Below are 23,560 nucleotides of genomic sequence, written 5' to 3'. Positions count from 1 at the left end.
AGCCATGACTGATGGCCTGCCAGTTAAGAGATAAACCTGGTCTCTTAGGTCACATCCAGCCATCAGAGGATGGGAAGGAGGACTGAGCAAGGCTTTTTTTCCGGACAAAGAACCTGAAAGTAGGACTCCTGCTCTGCTGCTGGCAGGAAATTGGATTTGATGGTCCAATGAGGTGCCTTCTAGCTCTAGGAGCCTAGAACCACTGCAGCCTTGACCTTTAACTTAGCATACTCTGGGCAAGGGAGTGAGAGCAAGGAAGGGAGGAAAATGCCCACTGCAGAGAAGAGGGAGAAACAGCAGAAGTAGGGAGAAAGGGATAAGAGGGTGTGGGCCAAAGAAGGAACCCAAGAACAGCCCGACTGGATCAGAGGCAGTCTCCATCCAGCTCAGCATCCTGTTCCTGACAGGGGCCAGCAGATGCTTTTGGGAAGCCCACAAGCAGGACGTGAAAGCCAGAGCCAGTCCCTACCACTTGTCTTTGTTTTTGTTGTAGTTCAGTCGTGTCCGACTCTTCGTGACCCCATGGACCATAGCACGCCAGGCCTTCCTGTCCTGCGCTCTCTCCCGGAGTGTGCTCAAGTTCATATTCTGCATCCGTGATGCTATCTAGCCATCTCATCCTCTGCCGTCCCCTTCTCCTTTTGCCTTCAGTCTTTCCCAGCATCAGGGTCTTTTCCAGAGAGGTATCTCTTCGCATTAGGTGGCCAAAATATTTGAGCTTCAGATTCAGTATCTGTCCTTCTAATGAGCACTCAGGGTTGATTTCCTTTAGGATGGACTGATTTGACCTCTGTGCAGTCCAGGGGACTCGTAAGAGTCTTCTCCAGCACCACAGTTCGAAAGCATCAATTCTTCGGCGCTCAGCCTTCCTTATAGTCCAGCTCTCACAGCCATACATTACTACTGGGAAAACCATAGCTTTGATTAGACGGACATTTGTCGGCAAGGTGATGTCTCTGCTTCTTACTATGCTGTCTAGGTTTGCCATAGCTTTCCTCCCAAGGAGCAAGCGTCTTTTAATTTCATGGCTACAGTCACCGTCTGCGGTGATCTTGGAGCCCAAGAAAGTAAAATCTGTCACTGCTTCCATTTCTTCCCCTTCTATATGCCAGGAAGTGATGGGGCCAGATGCCATGATCTTCGTTCTTTTAATGTTGAGTTTCAAACCAGCTTTTGCACTCCCCTCTTTCACCCTCAACAAGAGGCTCTTGAGATCCTCTTCGCTTTCTGCCATTAGGGTGGTATCGTCTGCATATCGGAGGTTGTTGATAATTCTCCCGGCAATCTTAATTCCGACCTGTGATTCATCCAACCCAGCGTTTCTCATGATGTACTCTGCATACAAGTTAAATAAGCAGGGTGATAAGGAGCCTTGTCGTACTCCTTTCCCAATTTTGAACCAATTGGTTGTTCCATGTCTGGTTCTTACTGTTGCTTCTTGACCCTCGTACAGGTTTCTCAGGAGACAGGCAAGGTGGTCTGGTACTCCCATCACTTTAAGAATTTGCCACAGTTTGTTGTGATCCACACAATCAAAGGCTTTAGCGTAGTCAATGAAGCAGAAATAGACGTTTTTCTGGAATTCTCTTGCTTTCTCCATGATGCAGCGAATGCTGGCGATTTGATCTCTAGTTCCTCTGCCTCTTCGAAACTCAGCTTGTACTTCTGGTAGTTCTCGATTCGCATACTGCTGAAGCCTAGCTTGTAGGATTTTGAGCATCACCTTGCTGGCATGTGAAATGAGCGCAATTGTGCAGTAGTTTGAACACTCTTTGGCGTTGCCCTTCTTTGGAATTGGAATGTAAACTGACCTTTTCCAGTCTTGCGGCCATTGTTGAGTGTTCCAAATTTGTTGGCATATTGAATGCAGCACTTTAACAGCATCATCTTTTAGGATTTTAAATAGCTCAGCTGGAATACTGTCATCTCCACTAGCTTTGTTGCTTCTTAAGGCCCACTTGACTTCACTCTCAAGGATGTCCGGCTCAAGTTCAGTGATCACTCTATCATGGCTATCAAGGACATTAAGATCTTTCCTGTATAGTTCTTCTGTGTATACTTGCCACCTCTTCTTAATCTTATCTGCTTCTGTGAGGTCCCTGCCTTCTTTGTCCTTTATCATGCCCGTCTTTGCACAAAACGTTCCCTTGAGATCTCCAATTTTCTTGAAGAGATCTCTAGTCTTTCCCATTCTGTTGTTTTCCACGATTTCTTTGCATTGTTCATTTAAGAAGGCCTTCTTGTCTCTCCTTGCTATTCTCTGGAACTCTGCATTCAGTTGGGTATATCTTCCCCTTTCTCCCTTGCTTTTCGCTTCCCTTCTTTCGTGAGCTACTTGTAAAGCCTCCTCAGACAGCCACTTGGCTTTCTTGCATTTCTTTTTCTTTGGGATGGATTTCGTTGCTGCCTCCTGAACAATGTTACGGACCTCCGTCCATAGTTCCTCAGGCACTCTGTCTGTCAGGTCTAATCCCTGAAATCTATTCCTCACCTCCACTGTATATTCATAAGGGATATGATTTAGGTCATACCTGAATGGTTTAGTGGTTTTCCCTACGTTCTTCAATTTAAGCCGGAATTTTGCAAGAAGCAGCTCATGATCTGAGCCACAGTCAGCTCCAGGTCTTGTTTTGACTGACTATGGAGCTTCTCCATCTTTGGCTGCAAAGGACGTAATCAATCTGATTTCGATATTGACCATCTGGTGATGTCCATGTGTAGAGTCGTCTCTTGTGCTGTTGGAAAAGAGTGTTTGCTATGATCAGCGTGTTCTCTTGGCAAAACTCTATTAGCTTTTGTCCTGCTTCATTTTGTACACCAAGGCCATGCCTGCCTGTTATCCTGGTGATTTCTTGACTTCCTACTTTAGCATTCCAATCCCCTATGATGAAGAGGACATCTTTTTTTGGTGTTAGTTCTAGAAGGTGTTGTAGGTCTTCATAGAACCGATCAACCTCAGCTTCTTCGGCCTCAGTGGTTGGGGCATAGACTTGAATTACTGTGATGTTGAATGGTTTGCCTTGGATTCGTACTGAGATCATTCTATCATTTTTAAGATTGTACCCCAGTACTGCTTTTCCCACCCTTTTGTTGACTATGAGTGCTACTCCATTTCTTCTAAGGGATTCTTGCCCACAATAGTAGATATGATGGTCACCTGAATTAAATTCGCCCATGCCTGTCCATTTTAGTTCGCCGATTCCCAAGATGTCGATGTTCAATCTTGCCATCTCATGTTTGACCACCTCCAGCTTACCTTGATTCATTGATCTGACATTCCAGGTTCCTAAACAATATTGTTCTTTACAGCATCGTATTTTCTTTTCACCACCAGACACATCCACAGCTGAGTGTCCTTTCGGCTTTGGCCCAGCCGCTTCACTCTTTCTGGCGCTACTTGGAAATACCCTCTGCTCTTCCCCAGTAGTATATTGGACACCTTCCGACTTGAGGGGCTCATCTTCTGGCGTCGTATCTTTTAGCCTTGTGATACATTCCATGGGGTTTTCTTGGCAAGAATACTGGAGTGGGTTGCCATTTCCTTCTCCAGTGGACATTTTGTCAGAACCCTCTGCCATGACCTGTCCGTCTTGGGTGGCCCTGCACGGCATAGCTTATGGCTTCACGCAAGCCCCTTCGCCACAGCAAGGAAGTGATCCATGAAGAGGACCACTTCTCTTGCCAGCCTGCAAACATGGCACAATGCTGCAACAATACAAGGTCAATCTATACACATATTCAGGGTAGGAAGGGACCAGAGAACACCACATGGCATCCAGCGGTTGGAAGAACTTACCTCCTGGCCTTCCTTAGGGCTCTCATCCACCATATCTCCCTTGTTCTTCTCCTTTGTCTTGTGAGACAGCTTTTCTAAGTCACGAACATCTGCACAAAGGAGAAGGTTGCCTTGAGTCAGCTGAATCAATGGGAAAGCCCGCACTTTTCTCCCATCTGTTCTCTAGAAATCAGGTTGAGCCAAACGACCGGCTCTGGGAAACGTCCAGTTCAAAATGTGTTCATCCCACACTGTTTTGCCACAGGTGACTTCAAGATGGTACCACAGGTGAACTTTTCTCCAGTTCTTCCTTCTTTCTATTGCCCATCACAGCCTTCCCCAACCTGATGCCCTCCAGATATGTTGGGGGATTATGGAACTTGTCTTCCAACATACCTGGAGGGCACCAGGTTGGGGAAGGCTGGCTCATCACTTGTCCAAAGGTGCACTGGGGACTTGATGGTCCATCTCCCATGCACCAGGCACGTGATGATTCTTAGCCCCCTCCCCCAGTGTTCCCAGCCCCCAGGTTCTGCAGCCTTTTCATGCCCCACCAACTGTTCAGTATGACTGCAGCTCCTTTAGCTGCCCTTAACAAAGCAGAGCAAAGGTGTTGTGAGGCTACCAATGTGCATCTTTGACCCTTGCATGCTGGCAGGTCTGAGGATTTTCCACGGGCTCCTTTTCTGCCCCTGTTTTTTGCTGACCCAGCCAGGGAAACACCCTCCACAAGCTGGCCATGGAACACCAGTTTCCTTCCCCTGAGCAAGAAGCCCACAGCTGACTATGGTTGCTAGTTTGGCCAAGTAGCTGGTCATTTCACAGGCCATTTGGCTCTATGGAAGGGGTACAAACTGGGATGGTCAGAGTTCCTCAGCAAAACAGCCACATACAGGCCTCTTTGCATGGCCAAACAATGCAGCTTACCTCCCCTTCACTGCTTCTCCTCTTAACACCACCACCACACAGCCTCATGTCATTCTTCTGAGCACAACCAGGGCCTGTCCTACCATTACACAGAGTAGGAACATGGCTCTCCAGGGTTGCAGGCAGGAATTTTTTCTGCCCTGCCTGGAAATGCAGGGGATCAAACCTGGGGCATCCTGCACAAAGCAGGTGCTCTGCCACTGAGCTATGGTCCTTCTCCCCTACGGGCCCGCTCCCCAGTAAGGTGGCCACCTCAGGAAGCTAACTTTGGATGTCATAAAGGGCAGCAAAATTAGTAGTTATTTATTATTGTATTTCTGCAGCCAGGAACAGGGAGAGGTGCTTGCGGGATTTTCTGCCTCAAGTGCCAAAAAACTTTGACCGGTCTCAAGCATAACAGTTATGGGAATCTCGCAGTCGTGACCTGGAAGGTGTGAAGACAGAGTTGGGGGCTCCCCTAACAACTGATGAAGTGCAAGAGCTGTGAGAGCCGGAGGTGAGCTCTCTCCCCAAGGATACCTGCTTTCTTCCTCTTCCCTTTGACTTCCAACGAGGGCTCGGGTTTGTCCTCAGCCTCATTGCCGCAGCTTCCATTGACCAAGACCAGCTTTTCATCACTTTCCATCTCCCAACTGCCATGCCTTTCCCTTTTCATCTTAAACTTCAGGATGGGTTCTCAGGAAATGTGGTCTTCAGCTAACACCAAAAACAGTACACATCAATTTACACCATTATGTTTCGTGGGAAATCTCACCATTGTTCTGTGCTTACTCATTCTTCTAAATGTGACCCAGGAAGTGAAGTAGAAGCACAGCCACACAATGAACAGGCGCAGTTCATTTTCAGTGGAAAGACGTCCTACAGCTGGGTTGCAGCCAACATTAGTCTAACTCGAGCCCTATTCATTTTGAGGTGTCCACCCTAAGCAGGACTAACGACTGCAGCCCGTTGTATTTAAACATCACCACCTTGGGGCGCATCCGTGAGAGCAAGCAACCATGGAAGCACAGTCAGATCTTCCCATTTCAAAAATTATGTCAGCTAAAAGCAATATCCAGCCCAAAATGGAATTACATTTTTGAAAAACTGGATCCCTTTCTTGTCCGAAGGAGACTCCAAGGAGTAGAAATACAAATGGTTCTTATTATTCTTAGCTGCCTTGAGCACCATTTCTTTGGTGGAAAGGTGGGGGTATAAATCAAACGAATAACTACATAAATAAAATCCCCAGATCTGTTTCTTTCAATCCTCTTCTACTAACGCTACAATCCTATGCACGCTTTACCTGGGAGTAAGTCTGATTTAACTTAATGGCACTTACGTCTGAGTAGGCATGCCTAGGATTGCACACAAGGCTTCTGAACTGAATCCCCTGTGTGTACTTAGCTCCTTCTCATCCAACCTCTTTGGTTGTGTTTTGTTTATTCTTAGCTGTTTAGTTACTTATTACATGTTAAGCTTCCCTTTTGTTCATTGTCAGACATTGAACTGTGTCATTATTACATATGACTGTTTTTTAGTTTAAATAAAAAGTATAAAAATAAAAATCTCCCCTAAGACTTGTTTGTATGAAATGGACATGAACCCACAACATGTTGGTTATGATTATAGTAAATTCATCCCAGAATATATTATGAAAAATTACAGATTCTATGATAAAGTTGTAATTATACATACAAATTAACTGCAATAGACCAGGTATTAATGACTCATTACCAAAGTAAAGTCACATTAAAATAACTAATGGTGCAATCCTATGCAAGTTTAGACAGAAAAAACGCCTACAATTCCCAGCATGCTATAGCTGGTTGGGGCATGCTGGGAGTTGTAGGCCTTTTTTCTGTCTAAACTTGCATAGGATTGCACCCTAACATTGTTATTCCTCCAGCAAGGAACTTGGAAGGCTCCTCCAGTCCCCTGGACTGCAAGGAGGTCAAATCAGTCCATCCTAAAGGAAATCAACCCTGAGTGCTCATTGGAAGGACAGATACTGAAGCTGAAGCTCAAATATTTTGGCCACCTAATGCGAAGAGAAAACTCCCTGGAAAAGACCCTGATGCTGGGAAAGATTGAAGGCAAAAGGAGAAGGGGACGGCAGAGGATGAGATGGCTAGACAGCATCACCGATGCAATGAATAGGAACTTGAGCACGCTCCGGGAGAGAGCGGGGGACAGGAAGGCCTGGCGTGCTCTGGTCCATGGGGTCACGAAGAGTCGGACACAACTGAACGACTGAACAACAACCACAACCTGGCTCCCTAATGCAGCCTTCACCATCCTGACGCCTTCCAGGTATGCTGGACTGCAGCTCCCATCATTCCCAGCCAGCATGGGTGTTGCGGTCCCACATATCTGGAGGGCGCCAGGTTAGCGAAGGCTGCCCTATGGGCTGCCCAGCCGGAGTCTCCTCAATCGCAATGTGACACTGAAACCCAGAGGTGGGGAACCTTTCCGCCAGAGGACCAAATTCAGTTTCAGTGCTTTCGGGGGCCATATTCTAGGGGGCAAAGGGGGCGGAGCTGAAGGCAAAAGGGGCGGGGCAAAAAACCCAAATAATACCACAGTATTGTAGCTTAAAGCTCTCACTGCCAATAACTCCAAATGCCTTAAGAGAGGCATTTCAACATTTTAGAATAGGAAAAAACTGCAAAAGCTGGGAAGCCATCAAACGACTGGTGGTCAAGGGCAAAGAGTTGGAGCCAGGAGAAGGGTGAATGGGGAACCCCAGAGGGCTCGATTGGGACCACTAGCCTAAGGGTCCCCACCCCCGCTCTAACTCCTACACCACATTGGCCCTCTGACGCCCAACCAACTTTAGGTGAAAACTGGAATATTCCACTATAACGTATTAAAAACAGCAAGATTTGTAACTAGTTCAGGTGCCTCCATCTTCCTTTGCTCTTTGCCATTTTCACAATTATCGTCCCAGCACCTTTTCTGAACCCAGTGTGTAATACCCTGTGCGGTCCTCAGAAAACTGGGACCACTCCGCAGTTGAACTGGTGTAGACGGGCACTAGCCTTTCGCTACCAGGAGAGGCAGAGAAGGAAAAAGGGTTGTAGCTAGAATAACAATGAATAATATCCCCTTCCTCTTCCTTCTCAGCCAAGCAGCTGCTCAATTTATCAAGGCCCAAGACTATTCAGCATTTCTAAGTGATTGTTTGCGTGGGGAGTTATGTAAAAAGCTGCTCTGGAAGGCGCGATAAAATGGATTTTCATGTACAAGGTCAAGGTTAATTGAGGCCAAGAGTCCCTCACTTCAACCACAGAATCAGCAGCACTTCCCCCTGAGAAGAGCTATGCTGCCTCCTCCTTCCTGGGACTGAATTATATCGCAGGCCTGTAGCAGTAATACTTCGCCTGGGATCCAGCCCGCCATCTTTTCATCCCTGATTCAAGTAATAATTGTGTCAGGTTCACTGCTGTGTATTTTAGTCCACAATTGCACATACAGGCACAGAAAACCTGCAAAATTGTGCCACTGGTCAGAACTCTCAGGCTTCGAGCATCTTGGCTTTCATTAGGAAAGCAATTTCCAAGCTTCTAGCTCTTATGAAAGCAACAGTGAGGACTAAGGAGGCTTGCTTTGCATGAACTGAGTGTGTGGCCTTAACATGTGCCCCAGAACCTTCTGCAATGCACAACGATTGCCTTGCGGGGGTTCTTGGCAGACAAATCGATATAGGAAGCGTCCCACAAAGGTAGAAGATTTGAAAAGCCCTGGTTTGAGTTGGGCTGGATCAGAGATTCCATCCCTGGCATCTTGCTCTATGAGCCCACACACCAGATGAGATCCAGCCCACCACTATTGTTCCATCCTTACATCAGATTCATATTGTGGCAGTTAGGAGCAGCAGGGACTTTACTGCGACGGCTCCTAAGCCTGCCTGAGGAAGTCCACATCTTTATGAGGCTGTCAAAGAGGCTGTGAAACCTCTCTTTCTCAATGGGCAGAGGACAAACTGACCTCTCTGGCTATTCTGTTTGCGATCTATTTTCTCTTGTAATGGTCTGTTACTATCATCACTCCCTTTATTTTCGATGTTCAGGCTGTGAGTGCGGTTGCTCATGGAACCGAAATATCAACACTCATGCTGAAGAAGGAGGTATCAGCAGGCTTGGCGGAAGTCTGCTGTTTACAGATGTACAAGGAAAACCCCCAATGAGAACTGTGTATACTCAGTGCCCATGTAATGCTGACTGCCTGCTTGGCGGGGAATGGAAAACCATGTCAGGGGGAGGGAAATAGAACGGAGCATCCTGAACATGGGCATGCCACACTGCAATATTTTGTTGCAGGGCCCATTTGGGGGGGGGGGTGTTGTTTGAATTTTAGGGGAAGCAAGCAAGCAAGCTTGGGTAGAGGACTGGCCATCAGAGTAGGCACTACTGGGCTAGTTGGGCCACCGATGGTCTGAGCCCTCTACCCATTTCATGTTTTGCTATATATGTTACATACTGAAGAAACCCTGAAAAAATGCCAAGGAGCCCTGAGCACCTACTGGAACACCCATTGGGAAACCACAGGGCCCAACCATTGGCAGTGGGAGCTGGGTACACATCAGGAATGAAATGGCAGCGGTGGCGGTGGGATTGGGGGGCAGGGCTGTGAGCCTCGGTGTGGCAGATGCAGAAGGCCTGTCCAGCTGTGTTGTTGCCTGGCTAGCAGCAACCACAGCCCAGAACACTCTGTGTGCGCACACACACACACATGTGTGCATGTCTGCCTCTGGTGTGACTGGTGGCACACTTGCCAAAAAAGATGGTCCCCACCGATCGAGACAAAGGCCTTGCGTGGGAACAACACTACAAGCCCGGAACACACTGTGTAGGGAAACAGGTGTTGGGCTATGCCCCGGGCCTGGATCAGGCTGCAAAAAGGCTCTGTGAGGATCAGGCTGCAAAAAGGCTCTGTGACTGCATTCACCAAATGCCCCGACAAGCCGCCGATTACAGGGAGCAGGGACAAGGGGTGTTTTTGTTGTGGTGATTGGGTTCAGGTCCTCTCCTCTCCTCTCCTCCCTCAACAGAACAAACAAAAAACTTGTGTGTCCCACACTCTGCAGCTTTTAGGCTCATGACCCTCCAAACCCCAACAGGCCAAGTCCTCATTCTGCACTTCTAAAGCCCTCCCTAAGCCACTGTGCGTTCAGTGCTCCCTCCCTGGAGCACAACAGCCTCCATACCAAAAGAGCGGACAAAGGAAAAGAAGAAGGCCTGCGCTCCTGTCCGGGTGGAGTAAACCCTCCAGCGGCTTGTCTCATTGATCCTGCACATCTGCTCCAAAGACACAATCGCTGGTGGGTGCTGCCCAGGCTTGCTAGACTCTGCTCCGCGGCTCATGCTCGTCATCCAGGCAGACAAGAAGAAACCGTCCATTCTTCTCCCCCCCCCTCCCCTGAGATGCCTCATGTGGAACGTGAATGTGTAAGACACCCAGCTCCAGCCGTGGCCCTGAACCTTCTTACAATGCCCAGGCTCAGCCACAGCAGGTGTGATGTACTCCAACAGAAGAGACTACCCATGACGATGTGCAGAGTGCCTTTTCTTAGGACTGAGTATACACAGTGTCTTGGATTCAGGCACTAATGCCCAAATCAGGTGCCAAGACAAATCAAATAGCTTGTCCCAAAGCACAAAGGCATTGCCTGCTGTGCCTCTGTATGATTCACTACTTCAGGACTGACACTTTCCAATCTGCTCCCTTTGCAGGGCAGGTGATCCTGGAACGGCCTCTGCATCAGGTGTGACTGGATCCTTCCTACGTTCCTGATGCAAAGGGGCATACCTGAATCACTGATCCTCAGAGGAGGCTGCACGAATCACTGATCCTCAGAGGAGGCTGCACGATGTCTACTGTGACTGGCAGCAGCAATTCAGGATCTCAGATAAAGTACCCTCCCATCACCTGCTGCCTGATCCTTTTAGGGCGCAATCTTATTAGGATGGCTCTAAGCCCCCAAACTTGGAGGCTTACAGCCATCCAATGCAGAGGCAATTACTTGTCCTGCTCTGCATTTTGGCTAAGCTGGAGCTCTGCAGAGGGGGAGGGAAGGAGGCTGGGCAGGCCTGGGATACAGAGTGAGCCAGCCTCCCCAGTTCCCTCCCCTCCCTGCCGACCAGCACCCCACCTTTCCCTCCTCTCCAAGGAGGCCTTTGCGAACTCAGAGAGGCAGCCGGCATGGTTCTCTCCACACTGGCTGTGACGGGGAGGGGAAGGGGAGCTCAGATTCAGAGTTCAGGGTGGTGTCTCCAACTTTGGATCCAAGAATATGAACTATCCTATGGCCCCCCAGACTCTGTCCGGGTGCCATAAGGTTGCCCCCTCCACCGGAGAGGTCAAAGACTGAACCAGAGACTTGCTGCATGCAAAGCGTGAGCTCTACCACGGAGCCAAGGTTGCTCCCCACCCTGCACCCGGGCCGTTCCATAGCAGTTGTTCGGGGATTTGTCAGCATGAAGATGAATGCAGAAGGGAAGAGTCAGGGGTGTGAAAATATTCCACAGGAACTCCTTGGCATTGTGGTGCCACCACCCAAGGCACCCAAGAGCCCTGCCAGACCAGACCAAAGGCCTATTCAGTCCAGCATCCTGCCTCTCCAACCAGGTGCCCCAGAGGGAAGCCCACCCAACAGAGGGGGGAAGAATGGACGGTTACTTCTTGTCTGCCTGGATGACGAGCATGAGCCGCTCTCACTCATGTTCCCCAACAGCTGGTACAGACAGGCACATCGCCTCTACTATGGGAGGCATGACAAATATCCTCCAGAGCAGTCTTCCCCAACCTGGTGCCCTCCAGATGTGTTGCACTAACCTCCTGTGGAAGATACAGTCCAACACATCTGGAGGGCCAGGCCGGGGGGGCGCCTGCTCCAGAGGAAAAAAGGACACAAGACCCGGCTCCGTTCTATCAGTGGCAGATGCCTCCTCACACTGAACTGTTCTGAGAGCTAATCTTCCTTCTGCACTGAAAGGACTGCCTGGCTCGTTTCCTCCCCCAGGTTGGTTTCACCTCCATGCAGCTTCCCTGGCCAGCTGATCGGCCGTTGAGGTCGGCTCTCCAAGAGCTGAGCAGGCTGGATCAAGACGGAGCATTTCACGAGAGCTCAGCCCCTCTGCAAGCGTATGAAAGGCCTCCGATTCTTTACAGGTTAAGATAACCCAGCTCAACCTGAGCTGCTGAAATCTTATGCATGTTGAGACAGAAAGAAGTCCTGCAACTCCCAGCATTCCCCAGCCAGCTTCTACATATGCACGAGATTGCGTTCTGAGTGACTCAGATGTAGCAGCAGCAGCTTAGATCAGTGTTACTGAGTAGACTGCGTTTAGTAGAAAGCTTAAACTCCAGATTCTAACTAGCCAGGAGATGCTTCATTGCTGGATCTCTGTGTGTTTAACTTAATGCTTAGGGGCTGCATCACCTGAGTGCGTTACTTCTTCCTGTTTTGACCCACATTGAGTAACCTCCCAAAGACGGTAGCATGACCTCCATGGGCCGATGCTATCAATCTCAATTTCCTTTCTTCTCCCCCTTCACAGTCACCACCAGCAGGACAAGCCTAGCTTAAACCTCACCAGTCAGTCACAAAAAGATCAGTTCAAATGAAGCTTCCATGGCTCCCAGGCTTCTGGAAAGCTGTGCATTCGAAGTCTTTATATTGAGGCTTCAATCCTATACACACTGACATGGGCAGCCATGGTGCCCTCCATATGGGCTGGATGGCAAGTCCCAGCACCCCCCAGCCAGCAGGACTGGCTACAGATGCGAGGAGTCGCAGTCCAGCACACCTGGAGGGCACCAGGTTGGGGAAGGCTGTGCAGCCCCATCGGACACAGCGCAGCCTGCCTCAGTGGAGACTGGGTGCTCCAATGCCAGGGTGGCAGCGAGTCTGCTCTGGGTTCCAGTCAGAACCAGTCAGAGTTCATTCAGAGTTCAGTCAGAACTCTAAAGGAGCGGGAGGGTGCTAAGGGGTCCTGCTAGTAGCGGAGCAGGAAGAGATGGAGTGCTTCTTAAGGAACAGGTTCTGCTCTCCTGCCACATCACCCTTTTTATTTGGAGGAAAACATCAGGAGAGCCCTGAGCTCGGTCAGACCAAAGGCCCATCTTGTCCACTTTTGGTTCCCACAGTGGCCAACCAGGTGCCCCAAATGGGAAGCCCACCAGCAGGCCACACGCACACTTCAGCACCCTCCTGCTCATGTTCCCCAGCAGCGGGTATTGAGAGGCATACTGCCTACTGGATGTTATAGCCATCATGACTAGCAGCCATGCATAGTCTTGTCCTCCATGAGTCTGTCTCCGCTAGAGTGCTGACTGGCTCTGACTGAAACCCAGAGCAGATTCACCGCCCCACTGACATCGGAGCCACCAGCCTCCGCTGGCCTACCTCCAAGTAAACACACATAGGCATGTTGAAGAACACTGGGGCTGAGGTGAAAGGGAGGCTGCATCCAGGGACGTTCTATCCGGGACGGGCCCTTCACACATGCACGTCCTCACTCCATGTGGCGGTCGGAAAGTGGCGAGCATGCCTGTGTGCGCACCTGCTCTTTCGACACACCATTGTCCTTATTTCTTCATTGGCCGATCTGGCCGTATCCCACCCTCCAAACCAGCAGCTTCTAGGACAGAACGAAGAGCAGGTGCAGGCAATGCACAACAAGACCAGGGCTTTGCTGGCTCAATGAATGAATCATGCTGGAAGAAAGAGGAATAAACAGGAGCGTTACGCTCTGGGGGAAAAGAATAAACCACCTGCTTTTAGGAACACACCAGCTCCAGAAATGAGACCTCACTGCTCTTAACTATTGAACTTTTAAAAGGGGGTGGGGGGACATGGACCTTAGCCCTCTTTCTATCTTCGTACTCAGTGATGTACTCAAACAAGGAGGTTCCGATTTCTGAAAGTCAGCTGTCGCAACTCAGTCACCTTTGGGGGAAAGCAGCACAGAGCCCCAGTGAATAGCCTATGCCAGCAATCCGGCCTGTTGCCACTTCCTTGCTCCTCCCTCTTTCTTTAGAGTTAATCCCACACTTTTGTCCTTACAGAGTTGCCCGCCTCTCTGTTACCAGGGATGCAAAAATAATTGCTTGCAATTTAGCATTTAATTGGGGTTTGCATGGAGGCCCAGCAGAAGGAAAAAGGGAGGGGCAGGTCCTGGGATGGGTGTGGGCACAGAAGGAGAAGGACTGCGCTGACCTTGTCCTCTTGTACTTGTCCCATAGCATGCACAAGGAACGAAGACCAGCCCTTGGTGGCAAAGCAGCCACGGCAAGCGCTGCGTTTGCCGAGTTGTCTGAAAGTAAGTATCCCATCAGCAACAGCATTGGACAGTCTGCAAACATCTAGCTTGTGAAAACTGTGGTAGGGAACAGTGGGCCCCAATGCTGAGGAAACAGATAAACCTTTGCAAGTAGACCGATTCTGCATTCATTGCCTTGACTTCAAAGATCAAACTCAAGGTCTGTCTGCTTTAATATCCTGCCAAAGCAGAGAAGAAATGGCCCAAGAGAGAAAGGCCGGGGTCAGGAGTTCCCAGTCTTACTTCAGCCCAAGGCACTCACTTATATTTTGATCATCCGCCTCTTTTAAAAAAATATTTTATGTATATTCCGCCTTTCCTCCAAAAATGGTTAGGCAGAGGCTGATCTTCAAATGAACTTACTGCAAGAAACAAATGTTGCTCATTATAAAGGCCTGAAGAATATTTAGAAACATGCATTGTATAGTTCTGCCAGTTTCTCCGCTACTCACTGGTTTCTATGCAGGCCTTTTCAGTAGTAGCCCCTCAGTTCCATAATGCCCTCCCTTTACAACTCCATGGGTTCAAATCAATGAACTCTTCCAACTCTATGCTACATCTCTCTATGGTCTCTGCTGGATAATGCCTGACAAAGCATCTTCAAACATGAATCAGACAATTAAAAAACACCTCCTATTTGATTCTGCCGGACTGATAATAACTGTATAGCTTTACTGTTTATAACCAATATTTTTTGCTACTGGGCTTTTCCATGTGAACCATAAAACATTTCTGAAGTTCCTGAAAAGGGCCGTTCTTATTTGACTTTTCAACACCCAGCTGTCGTCCATAATGTTCAGCTGCTGCCATGTTCCAGCATCAATTAAGATGTTAAAATGCTGGCAACTTTCAGTGTGTTTCAGTCACAAGAACAGTGTCTGGTAGGGCTGATGCTCAAAAAAACTTTTAAAACATCCACAGTTTTTTAAATATTTAATTTGGTAGAAATTTGGTAATTTGATTTGGTAGAAATTGATTTTCCAACTAAACGCTGACCAGTTCCCTTCCTCTACCACAGAGCTGGGAAACCTGTGGCCCTCCAGATGTTTTGGCCCTACAACCCCTATCACCCCACCCCACTGGCTTGGGCTGATGGGAGTTGTAGAGCAGAACATACGGAAGACCGCAAGTTGCACACCCCTGCTTTACTAAGTGGCATCAGCTTAGAGGAAAGAAGCAGAGCTGTAGCTCAGTGGTGGAGCAACTGCTTTGCGTGCAGAAGGAAAGACCCCTGCCTGAAGCCCTGGAGAGTCACTGCTGACAGTCAGTGTTGACAACACTGGGCCAGATGGACCGATGGTCTGGCCCAGTACTTAAAAAAAACACACACAAAATAAAGCCAATAATAAAAAATATAAAGAATTTAAAAGCAGTAACAATGATTTAAAATAACTTGAAATGGAGAGATAAATATCAAAGCAACTAAAACAGGGCACCTTGGAGTCCTCCAGATATTTTGGTTTGGGCCAAAACATCTTGAGGTCCACAAGTTGCCCTCTCCTGAGGTAAAACATGGAAAAGGACATTAAAAAAACACCTTTTAAACACATCCTTAAAAATTAAACAAAGATGTGGCGATCGCCAACAATTTGGATGACTTTAAATAAAAGGGGTTAGACAAATTCATGGAGGTCAAGGCTATGCATGGCTGCTAGTCATGATGGCTATAACATCCAGTAGGCAATATGCCTCTCAATACCCGCTGCTGGGGAGCATGAGCAGGAGGGTGCTGAAGTGTGCGTGTGGCCTGCTGGTGGGCTTCCCATTTGGGGCACCTGGTTGGCCACCGTGGGAACCAAAAGTGGACGAGATGGGCCTTTGGTCTGACCCAGCTTCAGGGCTCTTCTGATGTTTTCCTCCAAATAAAAAGGGTGATGTGGCAGCAGAACCTGTTCCTTAAGAAGCACTCCATCTCTTCCTGCTCCTCTACTAGCAGGAACCCTTATCCCCCCCCCCACATACACACACTGCTGAACTTAAAAACCCACCCTTGTTTTTAACCCTAGACTCCCCCCCCCAATATTACCCCTTCCTTTACCCATTTGGTTCCAAATTGCTAATCAAGACAGAAAAGGGAGGGGGAGGGCAGAATCAGCCCTCCCCCCATCCCGCTTTGTTCTGAAGTCTGAATAAATTTGGTGGGCCTCTGTTCATACCATTGGCAAAGGCACACACAAATCCACACATATGCACAATACCCCTCGCCAGCTCAGCCACTGCTAAGGATTATAGGCGGAGGCCCAGGGCCAAACAAGGCCAGGGACTCAAAAAGCTCAGCAGCTACAGTCTCATTAAATTATGCAGATCAGTAACAATTATGCACATGTGCTTAATTTGCATGGTTTGCCCTCAAACCAAATCAACCAAGCTTTGCAACAGAATTTAGCATCTTTGGACAAGAAGTGGAGACTGGAGTAACTGAGAGCCAATAGTACCAACAGAGAAAAGCAGTCAGGTTGGAGGCCATGTGGGCGACACAAAGCGATGCAGGTTACAGAACAGAAACCAAAGTCTCAGGAATCTAAATTCTGCTCCATCGGTATCTCTATAGCTGCAATGGCTAACAAGTTCCTTCTCAGTGCTAAGAGCACCCAGTAATAACATACCATGACCTCTGTCCCAGGAGATACAACCATCTTTGCCCTCATTTCAAAGGATGTCTGCTGTATGGCTGCTTCCTGTATAACTGCAGTGACACAAGCCACGTGCAAGTCCAGGCTAATAGAATGACGCCATTCCCCTTTTTCCCCCTGCACCAGAGCTATCCAGATCTTCTACAGCTAATTCTACCCTAACAGTGTACAAACAGCATTTTGCCATTTGCTCACTTATATAAGTTACAGGGAATGTCCAAAATGCAGACTGTTGACGGCTGAGTGACCTCACGCACTTATGGCAAACATGATTCTATAATTTGGGGCACTCACCAGATGTAAATAGGATATCAAATGTTCCCTTGTCACTGCTGACACTGTATTTTGGAATTCCTTGCAAACTGTCAGCATGAACCATGCAGAGATGTCCCCAGTTTAATCAGAGAGCACATCCTCATGATTTGCCATATGTGATTATTTCAACAGTTAGGGCTTCCAAGCCTACAGGCAGGTATGCATGTAAACATATGATTGTGCATACATATTTGAATCAATGACATCAGAGTTATAGGGGGACTGGCTCCCAAAACTTGGAGGATACAACAGTATGCAATGAACAAGCCATTGCCTGAAGGAGAAGTCTTCTTACCAGTTAGAGCTGCAAGGAAAGGGGTCTCTATGGAAAGGTTTCTGTTGGCTGCATCCACTCAAGCATCTTTATTGGAATCCAATTTACAAGTTATGTGTTTATATACAGATTGCCCGGGTGCACACCCATGGACAAGGATGAGTACATTTGACAGTGGTTTCTTGAAAGACGTATCAGATGGCAAAAACAAAAAACACTTCTGTGATGGTTGATTTTTTCACAAGAAAACTGTTGCCATTCAGTCTTGTTACAAATCCCTAACAATGTGGACATTAGTCATCCTGCAGTGCGTTATTTTCAAGTGTGTCTTGGTTTTGCTTTTCTAACTGCAGAATTTTTCCTATATCAGCGGAGGTTGGACTTTTGATGACTTTTGATGTCCCTTCCAACTCTGTGATTTCAATTTTACCTCATTGGTTTTGTTGTTCTTGCCTTGAGCCTTTGGAAGAATGGCACACATATGTTAAAAAATAAAATAGCAGCAGGACCTTGATGTACTGTTAGATCTCCAGGTGATGTCCAACAGATCGGCAAGGATTTCTGACTCCCAATTGTTTAATAGCAGCAAAAAAATGGCTTCCTCCTCCCTGGCCCTAAATTATACTGCTGAAATGAGGAAAGCTTGGAGCAGCCAGGTGCGGATGTGGGTATGGAAGAACTGTGAAGACCATACAGTTGGGTGCTCAAAACAAAATCCTGGGCTCAGAATTCTTTAATTCTAAGTGCATGCTTAGATCGTGGGGTTCTAGTAAACAAACGAAGTAGTTCCCAGAAGCCTGAACTTTACCCACCCCTGCCTCAGAGTGTTCAGAGCATTTCACATTCTTGGCCATCCTCACAACAGCCCTGCAATGTGAGTCAATATTATTATCTCCATATTGCACTGTGGATGGAGAATGGGAAATGTTGAGAGCTGCTGTCCCTTGCCCCAGGCCAGCTAGCGCCTTTGTAGCTAGGACAAGATTTGAAACCCAGGCTTCCTGATTCACCGCTCAGGCACTTAGCTGCTACACTACCACAGCTGTGACACCTGACCCCTAATCCCAACATGGCTGAATCTCTCACTAATGGTGAAGGAACTTTCCACACACTCAGAAGCACTGTCTTCTGAATTAGGGCCTCGCATGGCATTCAGAACAGGAACTTGGGCCAAGCCTCTGTGTTACACTTAGCAGCATCCATGTGCAATGTGAAAATTTGTCCTTTCTATAATCTCTCTCCTTCCGTAATTCCTGCCCAGCTCCACAGTCTCCAGTGCTAACTAATGGGTGTTTGTCCAGACCCTCCCCACCCCCGACACACACACAGTTCCCAGTTCCTCGCCTCACCTCACCATCCTAGCAGAGGATGTGGCTGAGTTTCTCCCCACCCTCCCACCTTCCCTTGTTCACCCTCTTTCTTCAATTACGTCATAACCGGAAGGCCTCAAGCGCCAGGAAACTTCTGTTTTACAGCTTGGTGTTTGGAGACCCCCTCCTCTCCTCTTCCTTCCCCTGGCTCAGGAAAGCCTCGATGCCTCTAACCACCAGCTGATATCTACTCAAGACACACACCTTTGGATGCAAACATGAGCCAGTCCCAAAGACTGAGAGATACAATCTAAGGCAAGCGGTTGTGGTTTTGCCATAGGTTGGCACAAGCAGTCGTTTAAAAAAACAAAAACAAGGAACCACTTTTCAGGTTAGAACAAGACATCTTCTTCTGGCTGAGAATGATATACAAACTGGAAAGCTTTTTTACACATTGGGTATGCTAATTAGTCCAAAACTGGGAGGGGGGAATCACCACGCCCAGGCCCTTTGGTCAATTGCCTCTGGCCTCACACGTGGGCAGTGCGCTCTCCCTGGGAAGAGAAGGAAGGGGTTTCTCAAATGAACTTTCAGCCCCTAGGCCTCTCAAGCGTCTTTTTAAAAGCCTCCGCTATGCTCTATATCACTGGCTTATAAGCAATTCAGACATGTAGCTTGAGGAGTGCCTGCTGCTGAATCACAACCAGGTGCGCACAGCTCCGAGTGGTGCACTCTTTGTGTGGAGTGGCTCCCCAAGCAGACTCAGCTCTCGCAGCCATGCCAACGCAACCCCCCTTTTTCAAGATTTTGCAATGGTGTGGATTAAATCACCACAACCATGTGAGGAGCTGCTGCACAAAGAGATTACTGCAGGATGCTCCATAGCATGTGTTGCTCAATGACGGCAAGCCACAGACGGGAACGTGCTGCCACAAATAAAGAGTTTTCATATATCCTCACACCACCTCAAGTACAACCATTTTCCATGGACTTGTTTCCCACATGCATCTACCAGTCATCAAGCGCACAGTAGTCAACAGCAGAGAAATCTAGTCATGTCCCTGGCTTGAGCAAATCAAACTATCATGTGGAGACACACCCACGCAGCTGCAACCTGAGCAGCAGTCACAAGATACACAATATATAAAAATACCCCAAAGAGGTGAATGCCACAACACCATCACAGCTAAAAGAGTGGTAAAAAGGCAGACCATGATACACACCCCGCATTTTCTCCCCAGCTGTGCCACAAATTGTGGAGTGTGGGGAAGTTTTTGACATTTCCTGATCTGAAGAAATTCCACACGTCTATGCTCCCCTGTTCAGAGCCTTTGTGTGGGCCCAACCTGCATATGCCAAAACCTCACCAAAAGAACATACCCGTATGTGTTCCCCTTGGCTGCCATCTTGTTTAAAAGATGCTCACTCCATATGTGGGGCCACTCACATTTGCAGCAGTATCATGCAAGTCACATGCAAATGCAGCTCCTGAATGGCCCAGCACATGGCGGTAAATCCTTGGACCCAAGATGGCAGCCACCTGGAACAATTACATGCAGCCTTTAAATCAGACCCTTAGGGCCCAATCCTATGCATGTTTAAACGGGAACAAACTCCTCCAACTCTCAGCATTCCCCAGCCAACCATGCTGGCTGGGGAATACTGGGAGTAGTAGGAGTTTTTTTTCCTAAGTATGTATAGGATTGCACCCTTAGTTATTTTGCAAACCTTCCCCTCCCCACATTCCCAGAACATCAATACACTGCTCAGACGAATGACGGATTGTGTAAATGATCCCATAAACAGGTACAAAGCCTGTGTCTCAGCCACACTAGTTGTGAATAAAAGCATGTTTACAGTATTCAAGAGTTAGCTAATCCATATTTATGGATAACTGAGAATATTACCCGAGAATGCTGGGATTATACTAAATCTCTTTATTGGCTGATTGCAATATTACAAAATAAATAATGAAACAAGTGATGCAAATATGAACTTAGGGCACAATCTGCAATGGTCAAGCCACTTGGTAGATGGAAACGTTCCATAGACTTCAATGAGATTTCTCGATGGGCAAGGGCCGTACATTCTGCCTGCATGTCTTGCCATGAAAGATAGCCATGGTTCTGGTCACCCCACTAACACCTTAATGAAAATATTTGCCCAAATCTTGCAAGATGAGGGAAAAGAAATGGCTCTGTTGAAGAGCACATGCTTCACACACAGAAAGTCCCCAATTCAGTCCAAGCCTAAATTTTCTCACCCCCCCCCAAATTTCTGTACAAATAATTTTTTAAAAGTTTACAATTTTGTCTTTAAAAGGACTGCAAACCAGATGGACAGCCCCAATTACTTTTTTGAGCCCCGCCCCCTCCAACTTTAGGCTGGCTGCAGGCCTGGTTCAGTCCCTGGCTTCTCCAGGTAGGACTAGGAAAGAATCCTGCCTGAAATCGTGGAGAAAATATGCCAGTCAGTATTGACAATTGCAGCCTAGATGTACCAAGGGTCTGACTTGGTATATATGTACCTAAGGATTGTTTTTTTCCTTTTCTGGCTAAAAATTACTAAAATAGGCATGTTTGGGCTAGTGGGCTGCTAAACGTATCTGTGGACTACACTTCTCTGGACTTTTTCTCCCAGAAGACACCCAGCACATGGCACTGAGTGTAAAAGAGACAGCCACTCTAACCAGCCCAGCACCCCACATACAGGGATCTCTCTTTATCTACAACAAAGAATCTTGTGGCAACTTAAAGACAAACAGATTTATTGCATCTACCAGAAAGGAGCTCTAATCCCCAATAAATCTGTCAGTCTTTAAGGAGCTACAAAAGTGCTTTGCTGGTTTTGCTGCAAAAGACTAACGAGAAATTTGCCCCTTTTTGAATGGAACCATAAAAGTGATCGCAACTTGTGGCCCTCCAGATGTTTTGATCAACAACTCCAGCCAGCCCTGCCCAGCAGAGCCGAGGGCGAGGGATGATGAGTTGTAGGCTGTGTGTTTCCCACACCTGTTTAGAGCCTTCCCAGACGTGGGGATGACCAGATGTGTTGGGTTCAATCTGTCATCATCCCAAATGGCCAGCCTGGCTGGGAGTGATGGGGGCTGGAGCCCAATACCAACACATCTGGAGGCCACTGGTTGGGGAAGGCTGTTAGGAATCAGGATCTTCGTGCTGGTCCTATTGGAGTCAGCAAGAATGGGCGATTCTTTTGCCCTGCTGGGTGAAGGCGCTCTGGTGTTGTTTCGAACCAGCTCATTCCCACGCAGAAGGCACAAGGGGAGATCTGGCTGGGGGGATAACGAGAGGGGCACCAACCTAGAGAGCTCAAACCCCTAGTTCATGGCAGTGCTGTGCTGCTGGGTCACGGGGCGGGTGGGGGTTGGGAGGAGGTACGCAGCGTGTGAAATTGGAGCTTGCTCTGTGATCAGATACGAATCTATTCACAGGTAAGTTCCAATTCGCTCAAGGGGATTTACCCCCAATGCACTGTGAACAGGACTGCAGCCCCTCGGGTCCTCGAGGCTACCTCACAGGGTTGTTGGGAGGGTCAAATGTAAAGTCGGTAAAGCGCTTTGCCAATTGAGAAGGTTTCACAGGTTGACCGACGGCCGCAGTGGAAGCGAAAGGCGGAGCGGGGGGAGTTGACGCCAATGTTAGTCCTACTTAAGAGTAGACCCGCTGCAATGAATGAGACTTTAGTCCCATTCATTTCAATGGGTCTACTCTAAGCAGAACTAACATTGGCGTCAACTCATCGACCTGACCCAGGTCGGAGTCCTGCGCACGCTTCCTGGGGAGTAAGCCCATTGAACCCAGCGGGGCTTCCGTGGAAACTCGCCTAGGAGACGCGAGCTGCGCGCTCCACGCCTTCCGACCAGCCCCCGGGCGCGATCCTTCGCGGCGCTTGGCGGACGCCGCCGGCCAGCCCGACCCTCCAGGCAGCCGAGCGCTCGCCGCGGAGATCGAGGCGAGGCGAGGCGAGGCGGGGCGCGGAGAGGCACCCAGCCCCTCCGCGGCGCCCGGCGCGGCGGCGGCCCCCCTCCAGCCCCCAGGAACCCCGACGAGCCCGGCGCGGCGCGCGCGCCTCCCTCCGGCGCCGCCCCGGCCCCAGGTCGCCCCTCGCCCGCCAGACAAAGCCCCGGCGGGTCCCCCGGCCTGGGCGCCGCCGCCCCCGGGCGCGGCCGCGTCCTCCGCGCGGCCCGCAAGAGCCGGCCCGCCGGGCGCGCTCCGCCCGCGCCCGCTCACCTCGCCGCCGCCGGCCGGCCTCCCGCCGCGGAGCCTCCGCGCCGCCGCTCCGCCCGCCGCGCGCCCGGCCCGCGCCGGCTGCCAGGCGAGACCTTTTCCCGGGTCTCGAATCGGAAACTGACAAGCGCGGCGCTGCGTTCGCTTGGGCGGGCTTCACCCGCGCTGCGCCGCCGGGCAACCCCTCCCCTAGGCAGGGCCGCCGGGGGAGGGGATCGGCCGCCGAGCACGCCCCGGGCCCGGCCCCGGCCCCGGCCCCCTCCGCGCCTCTCCTGACCCTCCCCGCCGGCCCCGGCCGCGGGGCGGGGCGCCGGGCGGGGGCGCCGGCAGAGCCCTCCCACCCGCCGGCCAGCGCCTCCTCCCGGCGCCCCGGGGCGTCCCCAGGGCCCTCGGCCTCGCGCAGGGGCCGACGGCGAAGGCGCCTTCCGGGGCAGGTAGGGCTCAGGCGGCCGGCCAGGCGGGGCACGGCCCGGGCACGCCACGCCCCCCTCGCGGGGCGCTCGGCCGGCGCGGCTGGAGACCCTGCAGGCTCCGCGCGCCGCAGAAGCAGGAACCGGAGACCGCCGCGGGGTGCGCGCCCCTGCAGCCGGGCAGCGCACTTCCCCTCCGCCTCCAGGAGCCCCGCGCCTCCCTTGTCCCGGCGCGGCCCGGGCCCGGGGCGCGCGAGGGATGTTCGCATTCAGTGCACCGCAACGTTACTTGTATTTGCTTCTGCGAGGGCAGGGGCGCGCGTGGCACCTGGCGGAGCGTGGCGGGGGCGCTCCCTGGCCCCCG

The 23,560-nt window shown here is 49.8% G+C and overlaps 1 protein-coding gene across 1 annotated transcript in view; it reads right to left on the bottom strand.

Moving 5' to 3' along the window:
- DNMT3B (DNA methyltransferase 3 beta) overlaps window positions 1-22,877 on the bottom strand; it is a 51,551-nt gene extending 28,674 nt beyond the window's left edge. Inside the window, exons 1-3 of the mRNA XM_084854577.1 lie at window positions 22,790-22,877; window positions 5,222-5,398; window positions 3,797-3,885 (exon numbers count right to left, since the gene is read on the bottom strand). Coding sequence (XP_084710703.1) covers window positions 3,797-3,885; window positions 5,222-5,357 — 225 coding nt within the window. The 5' untranslated portion in view covers window positions 5,358-5,398; window positions 22,790-22,877. The remainder of the gene's footprint in view (window positions 1-3,796; window positions 3,886-5,221; window positions 5,399-22,789) is intronic.
- Window positions 22,878-23,560: the final 683 nt, after the last annotated feature.

This window comes from Heloderma suspectum, chromosome 4 (genome assembly GCF_057233095.1).
Source record: "Heloderma suspectum isolate Gila_16-S chromosome 4, 16-S_ref, whole genome shotgun sequence".
Lineage (NCBI taxonomy): Eukaryota > Metazoa > Chordata > Lepidosauria > Squamata > Helodermatidae > Heloderma > Heloderma suspectum.
This window is presented reverse-complemented; position numbering and strand designations above follow the sequence as displayed.